The sequence below is a fragment of the Mangifera indica genome, chromosome 14, assembly GCF_011075055.1.
Source record: "Mangifera indica cultivar Alphonso chromosome 14, CATAS_Mindica_2.1, whole genome shotgun sequence".
Classification (NCBI taxonomy): domain Eukaryota; kingdom Viridiplantae; phylum Streptophyta; class Magnoliopsida; order Sapindales; family Anacardiaceae; genus Mangifera; species Mangifera indica.
Window position 1 is genome coordinate 5,333,462 of NC_058150.1, and position 14,699 is coordinate 5,348,160.

Below are 14,699 nucleotides of genomic sequence, written 5' to 3' on the forward strand. Positions count from 1 at the left end.
TGAAACTTCCGCCAGAACCGCCAATCGGGGTATCAAAGAAGCAGAGCTCAAGAAAATTACACTGCTCAGATCCATGATCGATTAAATAAAATATAAAATCAGGCACGTGAAACAAAACCAGAATTAAAAAGTATACATGGAGCCACCTCAACTTTTGGTTGGTAGCACATTCACAGCAAGAGACATGGAAGACAGATCAGCGAAGAAAGCGGGCTTGAGTTTGGAGCAAGAACAAGGCCAAGAGTTAAGTGCAATTTGTGTTGTTCGGTAAAACTCATTAATACACTCCGAACTCCCCCTGGAGCGCAGAACATGGACAACGAATCATCACAGAAATGGGGTTTTCAAGTTCACCAAAAGTTCAAGACAGAATCAGCTATTACAGTTCGAGCAGCACTTATTAGCTTAATGGAAAATATTGACCAAAACGACTCAAGACCAACCATTCCTTTGGGCCATGGCGACCCCTCTGTGTTTCCTAGCTTTCGAACTGCTAAGGTAGTGGAAGATGCCATCATTGATGCCGTCAGATCCACCAAGTTTAACTGCTATGGACCCTTATTTGGCATTCTCCCAGCTAGACGGTTAGTACCATATATTAAACATTCGCATGAATGCCTGGTGAAGCAGGTAGATTTAATTCCAGTTTTAGTCATGTTCTGAAAAATCTGAAATTGAAAATGAAAAAAAAGAACTCAAAAAGATAAAAATTAGATTAGTTCAAGATCAACCAGAGGCTTAGGGTGAAAGATGTATGTTGAAAAGTCAATAAGATGTGAAGAGAATTTGGAAGTACCTACAACTGTAAAAATTAAATTTTCTTGGTAGAAAGCAACAGCGAGGATGATGCTAATTTGTGATATCTTTTCATTTTATTTGATGTTAAACCCGACAGGGCGGTTGCAGATTATCTGAACCGAGATCTTCCATATATGTTGTCACCGGATGATGTTTATCTTACGCTTGGATGCAAGCAAGCAATAACAGTTATATTATCTGTCCTTCTCCATCCTGGTGCCAACATATTGCTTCCTAGACCTTGCTGGCCGTACTATGAATTTTTCACAAGACAGAACAATGTTGAAGCTCGCCTTTTTGATCTTCTTCCAGAAAAGGGTTGGGAGGTTGATCTCGATGCTGTGGAAGCTCTTGCAGATGAGAATACTGTTGCCATGGTTATCATAAATCCTGGCAATCCTTGTGGAAATGTCTTCACTGACCAACATCTGCAGAAGGTATCACTAATTAAACTACTTTTTCCTTCTTTCTTTGTTCTCCTTCTTTGCTTTAACATTTGTTTCCCTGAGAGTCTAGGATAAACTTTTAGTCATCTGAAGAATCAGAATCGTCTCATTTGGTAATGATACAAAATGATAGAGAACATCAAATTAATCTCATTTGGTAATGATACAAAATGATAGAGAACATCAAATTAAGAAAAAATGTTAGCCACTCTGTTGCAGTTATTTTAAAACGTTATACACTTGCTATGGTTGATAAGTTGCTCTAAATTGTTGCTTCAATGTTAAGTTTTATAAGTACAGTTCATAAGTGGTTGTTTATTTATCTAAACATCAGATTGCTGAGACAGCAAGAAAACTTGGGATTATGGTGATTTCTGATGAAGTCTATGACCATCTTACATTTGGGAATAAAGCTTATGTGCGAATGGGTGTATTTGGATCAACAGTGCCTGTTATTACCCTAGGATCTATATCAAAGAGATGGATAGTTCCTGGCTGGCGGCTTGGTTGGCTTGTGACATGTGATCCCAATGGCATTCTCAAAAAATCAGGGGTTGGCTTCTCCCTCCCCATGTCTTGCCCTTAATTTGTTGATTAATGATGTATGTCAAGTATGTTGTAGAAATCCTGAGAGTAATGCTCCTAATTTGCTTGTCAGGTTGTTGATGCCATTAGGGAATATATCAATATCACCTCTGATCCTGCAGCAACATTAATTCAGGTTTGCGATTATTGATTTTTTTTTCTTTTCTTTTAAAAGGTTTTACTCCAGGTAACAGGATTTGCAAATATTCACCATGACCCTATTGTGGTTTATCTGATATAACTTATATGTCTATTAACCTAAAAGGGTTTCTCATTGAACACCCTAACTAAACAAGAGATATGTTTCATAAAATTGTGTATTACAAATATTGAAACCCACAATTCCCGCAATCAATAAAACGATGTGTGTCTATTTTAGCACACTAATATATACACACATAGATATATAATAATGTAATTAGATGATTTTAAATTAATGATAAAGTAATATCTAATCATATGATACACATTCATGTGTATACACATTTATATATAAAAAAATAGATACACATAATATTACCTTTCCTGCAATATATGATTTTGAAGCTTTAAATACTACTTTGACACATCCTTATGATTTATGGCAACTTCGTTGACTTGAACTTCTAAATTGTTACCATGTACTGTCATTGGGCATATTTATTTGTCTGTTTTTGGTTCTTGAATTTTCTTTATCTCAACAAACTTTAGTCATTGAAAGGTTCAGTGTCTTAAATGTCTTGTAGCAATGCTAGTGGGTTCCAATATAAAAAATATGGTGATAAATAGATAAATATCCATGCATCTTTGTTACGGTGTGAATAACACTAAGCATTCTGGTTTTTCATGTCAAGAATATTTATTCCGGATTTTCCCATTAGAATTGTAATTATATCTTGTTTTTTTATAGGGTGCAGTGCCCCAAATCCTTGAGAAAACAGAGACAGTTTTCTATTCCAAAATCATTGACATACTGAGGGTGGCTGCAGACATTTGCTATGACAGAATTAAGGAGATACCTTGCATAAATTGCCCAACGAAACCAGAGGGGTCCATGTTTGTAATGGTAAGTGATTGTATAAAATTCAATTTTCTATGCATAACAAAATGGATGCACAGTGAACATGAAATTTTATTGCAGGTGAAGCTGATCCCATCATTGTTGGCAGACATTAATGATGATATGGAATTCTGTCACAAGCTCGCTAAAGAGGAATCAGTCATTGTTTTACCAGGTAAGAATAAGATACTTAAAAGCTTCAAGTTTTTGTGATTACGGAGACTGAATTCCTAAGTTTATTAGCATAATACTGCCTAGCTTCAGTTTGCCGTAGAAAAGGACTGAAATTAATCACCATCAGTTGAAGTTTTAACTTTCTTTGGTGGGCATATGATATGCATTTTCAGCAGTTGTAGGTGGATAAATTTTGTACCTTTTACTCTCCCGAGTGCTGAACTAGATTTGATCGATGGCCATTTTTAATGCCGATGACAAACAAATTCTACAGGGACAGTTCTGAGGATGAAAAATTGGCTCCGGATAACATTTGCCATTGAACCTTCAGCACTTGAAGATGGGCTTGGGAGGATTAAAGCCTTCTATCACAGGCATGCCAAGAAGTAGTAAATCTACATGAAGTTGTGAGGTGGAGAATGGTGATCAAATTGGCTCGTTGATCTCTTCCGCTCCACTGTTGACTGCAAATAAAATCATTCTCTGTATCTGCAATTCAGTTAAAATTTAAAAAAAAAAAAAAACTTCCAGTGGTGATCGGCAACTCCTCGTTGGACCACAAATGTGATTTTCCATTTACATAAATCCTTGTTCTTGATTTGTTCAGTTCACCATTTTATCAACAGAATTCTACGGATTTCATCATATCTTCCTTCTGCATAACATAGCACTGCAACCAAACTTACCATCAATAAATCAAAATAAGATTAATTTTAATATATATGATGCAAAATTTTCACGTCCCATAGGTTAAGAAAGATGCAATTACAATTTTCTCTTATCTGTGATTTATATAGTCAAATTCTTCTTTCTATATATTTAAACCCGTTTTCTTTCTTTCTTTCTTTCTTTTTTTTTTCACATATCTCCACAAATGGAAATTCTAAAACTTCCGCCAGAACCGCCAATGGAGGAGTATTAAAGAAGCAGAGCTAAAGAAAATTACACTGCGTTTTCGTGATCGACTGCTCAGATCCACGATCGATTAAATAAAAGATAAAATCAAGCACGTGAAACAAAAATATAATTAAAAAAGGAAAATTGAAATTTTTACCACTATTTTATTCTGTGTATACAAAAATGTCACCTATCCTAAAACTTAAATAAATATACCACAACAGTAATCACCTTTCCCAAAATACCCCTCTTTAATCTTTCATGCATATAGTCTCTATCCTCTTCTTTGCAACTTTTTTCTCTCTTCTTCCTCTTCTTTCAAAGTGATAAAGAAATAAATCATGCAGAGAGATCCTTACTTTCTTCATCCTCATCTTCAAAAACAAAAAGAGAAAGGAAAAACTGAATTCTTTATATTAAGAATTCTTCAAAGTGGGGATATAAAAAAAAATAACCCATAAAAAAAACTCAATCACATCCATTTTATATCCTGGAAGAAATGACCATCGAAGAAGATCATTTAATAGGATTTAATTGAAAAAAATTTAGTATTTAAAGATTAAAACTGAAAAAAATTTACGTTTAACTGAAAAAAAAAAACGTTGACATGAAAGTTCTGGGTATTAAAGGTTGGCGTTAAACGCCAACCCTTAATATATGTGCATATAAGGGTTGTTGGGACCTATAATATAAAATAAAAAAAAGAAAATTGGATTAAAAATATGGTTGGCTTGTTAGCATTATTTTAGGGTGGGCCTGCTTTTTATAAACTAAAACACTTGGTGTAGGAAAAAGTTGGTGTAAAAATTTAGGGTGGACCTACTCTTTATAAACTAAAAGTTGGTATAGGAAAGGGTTGGCGTTAAAGTCAACGCCAACGTCAACCCTTGTTTTATATATATATATATATATATATATATATATATATATATATATATATATATATATATATATATATATTTATTTATTTATTTATTTATTTATATATATATTTATTTATTTATTTATTTATATATTATATTATAATATTTAAAATATAATATATATTGTAATATATAATTATATTATATTATATAAAAGGTTGGCGTGGTGACTTTAACCCTTTGCTTTTTTAATATTTGGGAGGGTTGGCGACACCACACCAACCCTTTGCTTGTCCTTTGCTTGTTTTTATATTTTTTGAGGTTGGCGTCAACGTTAAGAGTTGGCGTGTGGCCAACCCACGCCAACTCTTTTTAATTTTTTCAGTTTTTTTTTTAAATTAAATATCTATCTTATTATAAAATCTGAAATTTGAAATCTACAGAGCAAGGTTTCATAGGTCCGTCAACCATTTTTTTTTTGCCAACTTTTTTTAACTTTTTTTCAGTAAATAATTCTTAATCTAAAATCTATTTCTTTTTTCAGTTTTTTTCTTTTTTCTTTTGTTTTTTAAGCATTTATTCTATTTTCTATATGATTGTTTTATCACTTTGAAAGAAGAGGAAGAAGAGAGAAAAAAGTTACAGAGAAGAGGAGAGAGAATATATGCATGAAAGATTAAAGAGGGGTATTTTGGAGAAGGTGATTACTGTTGTGGTATATTTGTTTAAGTTTTATGATATGTGACATTTTTATATACACGTATTAAAATAGTAATAAAAATTTCAATTTTCCATTAAAAAATATATACTTACCCAGCTCCACCTTTGGATGTTGGCCCAAACACAGCAAGAAACATGGAAAACAAATCAACGAAGAAACGAGGCTTGAAGTTGAGCAAGAACAAGGGCAAGAGTTGAAAGTTCAGTGTTGCGTTATTCGGTAAAAACTCATTATCGACTCAAATCATGTAACGACAACTAAAGAGATGATAAACTGGCCAAAAATCCCTCTACACCAATCTACCCGATGCAGGTGAGTAATTTCCATTTTCCCACCCAACGTTTGGTGCAAAAACCGTTCTCTACCCGTAGTTTGCATTAATAACATTTTCCCGCCCAAATTATATCTTTGGTTTTGGGAAATTTTGAATAAAAAGATAAAAACCTAATTTCGTTTTAATAAAAATTGATTAGCTTTGTAAACATGGGCTTAATGCAGAAGAATATTTTTATTTAATGAATGCAAAGTCTCTCTTGCTCTCTTTCTCCCAACTATCGAAAGAAATGATATCTATCTACTAATTTTCTCTCTAGATTCTGATTGTTGTCCATAAGTAAAATTTTTTTACTAAAACCATTGTTGGTATAGCTTAAACTATTACTTAGTGGAATTAACAGAATCGGTCTTATTTTTTCTCTCCAATTTTGCTTTGTTTTCTATATCATCTTCATATATAAAATTTACGAAAATTCGTCAATTTCATAATTTTAATCAATTGAACAAAATACATGATAAATACGAATAACTTAGTAAGTTAATTATAAATGAAGAGTATTTAAATAATTTTATATCAATAAAATTATGTAATAATTAAAAAAAAAACTTTAAAAAGGTATTATAGTAACCGTTACCGTACCTTTGAAAAGTTACAATCTAAATTAAAAAAAAAATGTTATTAATGCCAAAAAAAACAAAAAGGTTAATTCCTCAACGCAGATAGATGCCCCTTGTGTGGAGGTTAGGTATTCATTTCTTATCTCGTCTGTCAGTTGTTGCTTCCCTTAGTCTCCTACGTTTTCCAGCGAACCAGTGTACCTGATTTTTATAACAATAAATAGTCCCACAGCTATCTGAAGCGATGAATCAAACAACTGTTTAAACAATAAAATTATGTAATAATATTTTTTATATTTTTTTAAATATATAAATAATATATCATTATATAATTAAATAATTTTAAAGTAAAGATAAAATAATACTCTATCATATGATGATAAATTATTTATATACATAATTGATACACTAAAAATATATATACATAATATCGCTCATACTTATGTTTAAAAATTGAATAGACAAATAAAATGTATTTGTTCTCCACACAAAAGGGTACATTGTCACAGGGTGAATTTTCTTAACTTGCCTGTGTGGCATTCCCTGATATGTTGTCTCGAGGATTAGTCTTGTGTGCATCCACATTTTCGCTTAGAGTCATTAGTTTTATCTTGTTTCGGACTCATCAAGGGAGTGATTCCAACTCTCGACCAATTTATGCAAGGTTGGACTAGTCCTCTCTTCAATATGCCACCACAACAATATTATGTATACCGCGTGGTTGGAGCACTCATAACTATAAATATTGTATCCACAAACACAATGACCATGCACAATCACTCGTAAACATCTCATCGTTCGTAGTTGTTTAGAGCTTTGTCACGGCTCCCACCCTGAGCTTGTGATAATATACACTAGGGATGATAATGAGAAGGGGATTTCAATCTCTATGCTCTTCCCAGCATAGGATATCAAATCCCCTCCCTAGAAAAAAAATCTCTTCTCCATCCTCATACTTTTAATTACAATATAAATATATTAAATAACAAAATTAATTAAAATTAAAACTGATTTATTATTTTAATTATCATATATATCCACCTCAACTCATTATCAACTATCACATTTATACATCTCCCCATTCTCTTCTTTATTTTTATCGAAAAATCTTCTTGTTGTTAGGATAAAAATTTTAAATTCGAATTAAAATTACCGTCTCTAATATACACGGCAAAAAAATCTTGCCAGAAGGGCAAGCCAAGGGTAAACAAACTCTCAATTTGAAACTCAAAAGAAAAATGCTTCGCTTCTCAAAGGGATAAAACTCTTAATACCGCAGCGGGCAGATTTTTCAATCCCGCTGCATTGAGCTAATTCTCTACCAAAGGAAATAAACTCCAATTTTGGAAACCATCTGAAACTTGGAAGGAAATTTGTTTTTTCTTTTCTCAAACACCACTAGAAATTTATTAATTATGCAACCGGCAAATTTATTTAAATAATAATAATAATAATAATAATAATAATAAACCGACCAAACCAAATGCAAAAACCAAATTTTACACGACTTTGAAAATCCACCTTCATATTCCCTAACTTGATATGTCAATGGTGACAATCGATTTTATAAGAAGTTGATAATTATAAAATAATCATAGAGATTTAATAAATTAATCAAAATGTGGTATTACTTAAACCTCTAAGGGCTTAACAACCCCCTTAAAATTTTATTGCTTTCGGTTTCATGTGTTGATGGTGAAAGTTCTACCACCGAGACTACATAGAATTATCGTTTTTATTTTATACAAGCAAACTAAGAATATAACAAAATTGGTTTAATCTTTTGTTCGAAAGTCTATATCTATTATTAAATTAATAATTGTTCCATAGAAAATTCAACAGAACAATAATAGAAGAATACAATTTGTCATATCTTTGGTTTTGTAAAATTTTGTATTTGTAAAATAAGAGAAAATAATAATTATGTAATTACATAAAAGAATTATGTAATTATATAAAAATACATATATTGAATTAAGATGTCTAATAAAATACATTTTTAAGGAATTTTTTTTTTTTGGGTATGTTTGATATTCCATAAAAATAGGTATAATAAGTGATAAAAATGACATAAAAATATGGGATGAAGATTGAAGATTATATTGCGAAATTATGAGATAAAAAGGGCATAAAAATAGGATATAAAGATGGAAGATTATAAGTGAAATACAAGATAATACTAACTATCATAGAAATTTTTGATATTGCAAACCTACTATTTAGCTGGATGAATAAATTCGGGATAGAGTGATTAAACTTACAATTACGTTATTAAAAAATGCAATATTTGATTTAGTTTAAAATTTAGGGTTTAAAATTTAAGGTTTAGAATTTAATGTTTAGGTTCCGAATGCAGTCTTGTCAACGTTCGGGTCATTTAAAAAAAAAAAAACCCACTGTTCTCTCACGTATTTCTTCAAAGAGTAAGGCTGCTGAGTGCTGAGTAGGTAGGCTTATGCGTTCCACCCAAAGAAACGAAATGAAACACTCCACATGAAAAAATACAAACAAGGATAGTAAAAGTCTGTATGTATATTGTCTGTTTTTTCTGTCTTTAGTTGGATTTGATACCATTTTATTACCCTCCATTTATATATAATATCTCAGCTCTCCCACTCAACTCAACCACTATTCTATACTGCAAAACATGGAGAACGGAGCATCAACCCGATGGCGTTTTGGGGAAAACAAGTACTGCAACACCAACATCGAAACGGCAGCCACCTTCACCGTTCGAGCTCTCCTCAACACTTTACTGGCTAATCTTAACCAAAACGACACAAGACCCGTCATTCCTTTGGGCCATGGCGACCCCTCAGTCTTCCCCTGCTTTCGAACCACTTCTGCCGCCGTAGACGCAATCGTTGATGCTGTCCGCTCCGCCCACTACAATTCCTATTCATCTACTGTTGGTATTCTCCCGGCTAGAAGGTAAACACAACATCCTTGGCATAATCATGTATGATGCTTGTTTGCCTTCTGTTTTGTGCGTCCAATAAAATTATTAGCGATATTGAAATTTTTGCCAAAAAAAATCAATTTCATAAACAAAATTATTGCACATATAAATGTTTAAACATTTTTATTACAAATTGAGAAGAATTTCACAAACATCTCTCGTTTGACTAACTATTGTTGATGGTTTCTATTCACACGTAAACTTTGATTTTGCTACTATTCAGTTACACACAAACTTTTATATTTTCGTCATATCTTGTGAGCATCTTCTTTTTGTTTATACAAAAATATTAAGAATGAATTCAAATTCTGAATTATTGATTATTGATGGTGGGATTTTTTAGTTAAATCTAGGGTTTTATGAGTCATAATAAAAGGTTTTAATTTAGGTATTATATTATCTTTGTAATATAAATATTCAATGCGTGACAAAATGTGGTAGATTTATATAGGCAAACCCATTCGTAGGTAAAAATTTCATTATCCCATATTCTTATTGCCTTAGTCATGATTTGCAGAAGATTTTATTCTTCCACTATTCAAGTAATAACAAGAAAAAAAAGAAGTCCAATCATAGACTAATAGAGTTAAAAATGAAGACGGTCACATAACTTGGAGGTCTTAAAATCCCATTTGGATTCTTGATAAAGAATACCAAGGAAACTACGAAAATATAATATTTGGTAGTGGACAGTGACTTTTTTCTATTTTATTTAATATAAAATTTGGCAAGTATAATATTTTAATGATAGTGGAAAGGAAGATCAAAAACCAAACTAAAGAAATGTGATACCATTTTAGTTTCTGACAGTGCAATTGCAGAGTATCTGAATCGTGATCTCCCATACAAGTTATCACCAGATGATGTTTTTCTAACAATTGGATGCACACAAGCCATTGAAGTCATTTTAACTGTCCTGGCCCAGCCTGGTGCCAACATTTTGCTTCCAAGGCCTGGCTTCCCATACTATGAAGCCCGTGCAAAACATAGCCATCTCGAAGTTCGCCATTTTGATCTTCTCCCGGAAAAGGGTTGGGAGGTTGATCTTGATGCAGTGGAAGCTCTTGCTGATGAGAATACTCTTGCCTTGGTTATCATAAACCCTGGCAATCCTTGTGGAAATATCTATTCTTACCAGCACCTGCAGAAGGTTGGTTATTAGAATTGAACTTCTTATAATGTTATAAAAAGCTTTAATTTGCATGCTAAATTGTGATGCTAATATAAAAAAGTAGCAAGCTTCTGTATTAAAATGATTTTGTAAGTTCACTTACCTGTAATTATGTAAACATGTAAGAGCTTAGCCTCATTGGTACAAGTTTTAAAGAGTTGATCTGTTGAACAGATTGCAGAGACAGCGAGAAAGCTTGGGATTATGGTAATTGCTGATGAAGTCTATGCCCATCTCTCATTTGGGAAAAACCCTTTTGTCCCAATGGGAGTTTTTGGATCAATTGCACCTGTCTTTACACTTGGATCTATATCCAAGAGATGGATAGTTCCTGGTTGGCGTCTTGGTTGGATTGTCACAAGTGATCCCAATGGCATCTTTCAAAAATCAGGGGTTGGTTTCTCTCCCTCTCCATATCCTGTTTTATGTTAAAAAAAAAAAAAAAACCCATATGGCTGTTGTAAACTTACAACCGATCCAGAAGGATTGATTTTATTTGCTTTGTGCGTATCAGATCGTTGATTCCATTAAGGACTTTCTTAATATTTCCTCTGATCCTGCAACCTTCATTCAGGTTTGTGATTTATGATGCTTTTAATGAAGAATGTAATTATATTGAAACAACAATTTTCTTGTTTCAATCACTGAAATTCATAAATTTGACTAGCCCTTCTGTTGTTATACATTTGAGGTCAGATTCTCTTTTATTATTCTAATGCTTTATGCATCAGGGAGCGGTTCCTCAAATACTTGAGAATACAGGGGAAGATTTTTTTGCAAAAACCATCGACTTACTAAGGGTGACAGCAGACATATGCTATGATAGAATTAAGGAGATTCCTTGCTTAACCTGCCCAAACAAACCAGATGGATCTATGTTTGTCATGGTAAAGACATCATATATAATCATATTGTAATGCCTCAGAAATAAACATGCTGTGATTATGACCTTTTATTGTAGGTGAAGCTGAACACATCACTGTTGGAAGACATAAAAGATGACATGGAATTCTGTCTCAAGCTTTCTAGAGAGGAATCAGTCATTGTTCTACCCGGTACGTGACACGGCCCAGACCCTTTTTTTTTCCCTCGGCCGTAACTTGGTTAGTGCTAACGACCAATAATAATAAATGTTGCAGGGATAGCAGTAGGAATGAAAAATTGGCTCCGGGTAACTTTTGCCATTGAACCTAGCGTGCTTGAAGAGGGTCTTGAGAGAATTAAAGCCTTCTATAACAGGCATGCCAAGAAGCAGTAAGAGCTGTGTCAAGATACAAGCTGGAGTTTGGTGATCCACAACAGCTCGTTGATCCCTTGCTCTGTTGCAGTGCTGGATTCCTCTTATACGTATGGAATAAAGTACCCTCTTAGCAGGGTGGGTGGTGAGCAGCAACTTCGTGTTGCATCTCAGTGTTTAGGGTTTGCTTTCTTGTTTTCAGTTCACAGAAAAAGTGTTGTTCGATTGTTTTTAAGAATTAAGAATGTGCTTGACGCTGTTAAATTATTGATCTTATAAAATGGAATATATAAACCCCCCACCACAGTTTGCCTGCGCAGATAGACAGAGACAAATGCCTTCAACACGGGAAATGCGGGACATCGATTGTATAAGATGCTGATTCCAACGGTCATAATTTAAGCAGTGGTCGAATCTGATTTGTTGAGTTAGTCCCTAGAGTTTAGAATTGACCAGACTTGACGTGAATGACGTGACCGCTATTACAAATAGGCAAAAGGGCTTCTTCCCACCCGACATTCCTTCCCCCACCGCCCCTCCCTCCTTCTCTCTTTTTCTTTTTTAAGTTTTTGAAATTTTATTCAGAAAAATAATAAATTATCAATATTTTTTATTTTAATTTTGAAAACTAATAATTCTTAAATTTAAAAGCTAATTTTTCCTTTTAAATCTAGAATTTCAGCCTCTCATATTTTTTTTATTAACAATCGCCCTTCAGTCTTTTAAAAAATTTAGTTTCACTCCCTCTTTAGCTTTCAAATAGTCATTAACATCTTTTTCCCTTCTTCTTCAACATCTGAAACTGAGTCTTCATGACGTCTCCTTCGTCTTCTTTCCATTTCTCTTCAGTTTGATGCAAAATTTAGTTGAAATCAAGCAAGACATTTTGCTCAATTTTAGTTGGATTCACGCCAATGGGAGGGAGAAGGACGTCGCGAATCCTCTCTAGTCTATTCTTTGGTCTGTTTTGTTCTCGTCCTCCTTGGTGACTCGCATTGTCCTTCTCTTTCATGTCGACACAAATCCTATCGAAATCAAGTGAGATCTCTCACTCAATTTTGATTCAATTTTACATCACACAAGAGAGAAATGGGAAGAAGATGAAAAGGATGTCAAAATAACTTGGTCTTAAATGTTAGAGATGAGGGGAGAAAGATGTTGACAATGATCTAGAAGCTAAAGCTGAAGAAGGGGTGAAACTGAAATTTTTTAGAAGGTTGGGATGCAGTGTAAATGAGAAAAATATGAGAAGCTAAAACCCTAAATTTGAGAGAAAACGGTCAGTTTTTAAACTTGAAAAATAAAAATTAAGGGAGAATTATTAGTTTTTAAAACTAATTAGAAAATGGGGATAAATTATAGTTTCTTAAAATAAAATTTCAAAATAATGATTTTACCATTGACAATGATAGCAAAATTTAACAAATGGGTAAGTATAACGAGTGGAAACTTGGGAAACTTTGGGTGGGAATAAGTCATTTGGCCTTAAAAACATATATAACCAAATTCTATTATTGGGAAATAAATAATAGAAACTATTGAGTAATTATACCTAAATCATAAGTCTAGAGTGTTTAGAGATAGAAATGATCATTTGGTAAATACAAGATATAGAAAAAAAATGTAATTGAGGAAATTAGTGGTTAACCCTAAAATTTTGATTTAGCATTCATGGCATAGGTTATGCATCTATAAAGAGTTGTTGTATTTATATAAATGATGTGTTATTCGTCATATGCACTCATAGAGAGATTTTATGAGAGAAAGTTCATTGATAGGCATCCATAAAGAGATTGGGAAAAGTTTATATATATTATGAACAGTAATGATATAAGAGATTTGGTCACAAACTAAGGCATCGAATCTCAACCTCAACTTAGTTTGATTGGTATAAAGATGAGAAAAGAGAAAAATGAATATGAATGTTTTTCTCCAGTAAGAGTAAATGTTATATATGTGAAATATTTTGTCATCTAAGAAATAGTAGAAAAGAACCTAAGATGATGAGAGAGATACAAATTATAAATGTGAGTTAGATTATCAAAGGGAAAGAATGAGAATTTATTTATTATACGATAAATATTCATACTTACTAACAATTTTATCATTCATCTCCTTTTATTAGATTTTTTGCGAGCGAGAGATGTTGTGATGGTTGTGTGGCAGTGGTTCAACTTTGAGTGGGACATGAGAGGACTCTCAAAATTATGTTTTTGATTTATGTTTAAGATACTTTGATGTTTATGTTTATGTTGTTTTATGGATTTATCTACACACACTAGATGTTATTTTATGTTTAAGACACTTTGACTTATTTTTTCTATAGTTGATTTTAATAAATGGTTTTTCAATAATTTTTCTTATTTTAGAGAATGCATTAAATTACTTTTGTTGTTTGAATAGTCTAAGAAGTATTTTCCATTGGAGGGTAGGACCTCAAGTATAGTGTGTTACACTAGACATGTGCAAACGATACTCTTTCATTGTTAACAACTTGATACAAGTAATGAACGATCATGTGTAATCTATGAATGATCATGCATCATGTACTTCAATCCAAAAATTTTGAGCCCTAAACAGTTGAGGCTTACGAATTGTACATGCTCATAAACATGTTGTCATATGCTATTTAAAAATGTGCTCATTATTTATGAATGAGCGTTTATTTACATGTTTCATGCGTTTTTTCAACTTTAGTGCTTTTTAGTTATGACATAAGTTATGTCTCAAACAAATTAGTATATTTTGTTTGTTTTTGTTAATCATTAAAACACTTTGGGGTCCAACAATTTTCCAGAAAATATTTTCCGAATTTGAATTCGTTCATTTTTTTTTTTAAGTTTTCATAATCATGTTGTGCATTTGTAAGCCAAAAAAAACAGGTTATAGTTTGTTTAAATTAAGTGTTTTAAGAG

At 32.5% G+C, this 14,699-nt stretch overlaps 2 protein-coding genes across 2 annotated transcripts; both read left to right on the forward strand.

Annotated features, from left to right (window-relative positions):
* The first annotated feature begins 24 nt into the window (after positions 1 to 24).
* LOC123195583 (tyrosine aminotransferase-like) lies at positions 25 to 3,687 on the forward strand. Its single transcript, XM_044609373.1, has 7 exons — positions 25 to 584; positions 896 to 1,235; positions 1,579 to 1,797; positions 1,903 to 1,965; positions 2,719 to 2,874; positions 2,950 to 3,043; positions 3,317 to 3,687. Exons 1-7 carry the CDS (start codon positions 313 to 315, stop codon positions 3,430 to 3,432), a joined length of 1,260 nt encoding a protein of 419 aa, XP_044465308.1. The 5' UTR covers positions 25 to 312; the 3' UTR covers positions 3,433 to 3,687.
* A 5,304-nt stretch (positions 3,688 to 8,991) lies between these two features.
* On the forward strand, positions 8,992 to 12,103 carry LOC123195584 (probable aminotransferase TAT2). Its single transcript, XM_044609374.1, has 7 exons — positions 8,992 to 9,348; positions 10,187 to 10,526; positions 10,722 to 10,940; positions 11,062 to 11,121; positions 11,279 to 11,434; positions 11,509 to 11,602; positions 11,687 to 12,103. The coding sequence occupies exons 1-7, from the start codon at positions 9,065 to 9,067 to the stop codon at positions 11,803 to 11,805; spliced, it is 1,272 nt and encodes a 423-aa protein (XP_044465309.1). The 5' UTR covers positions 8,992 to 9,064; the 3' UTR covers positions 11,806 to 12,103.
* The last annotated feature ends 2,596 nt before the right edge of the window (positions 12,104 to 14,699 follow it).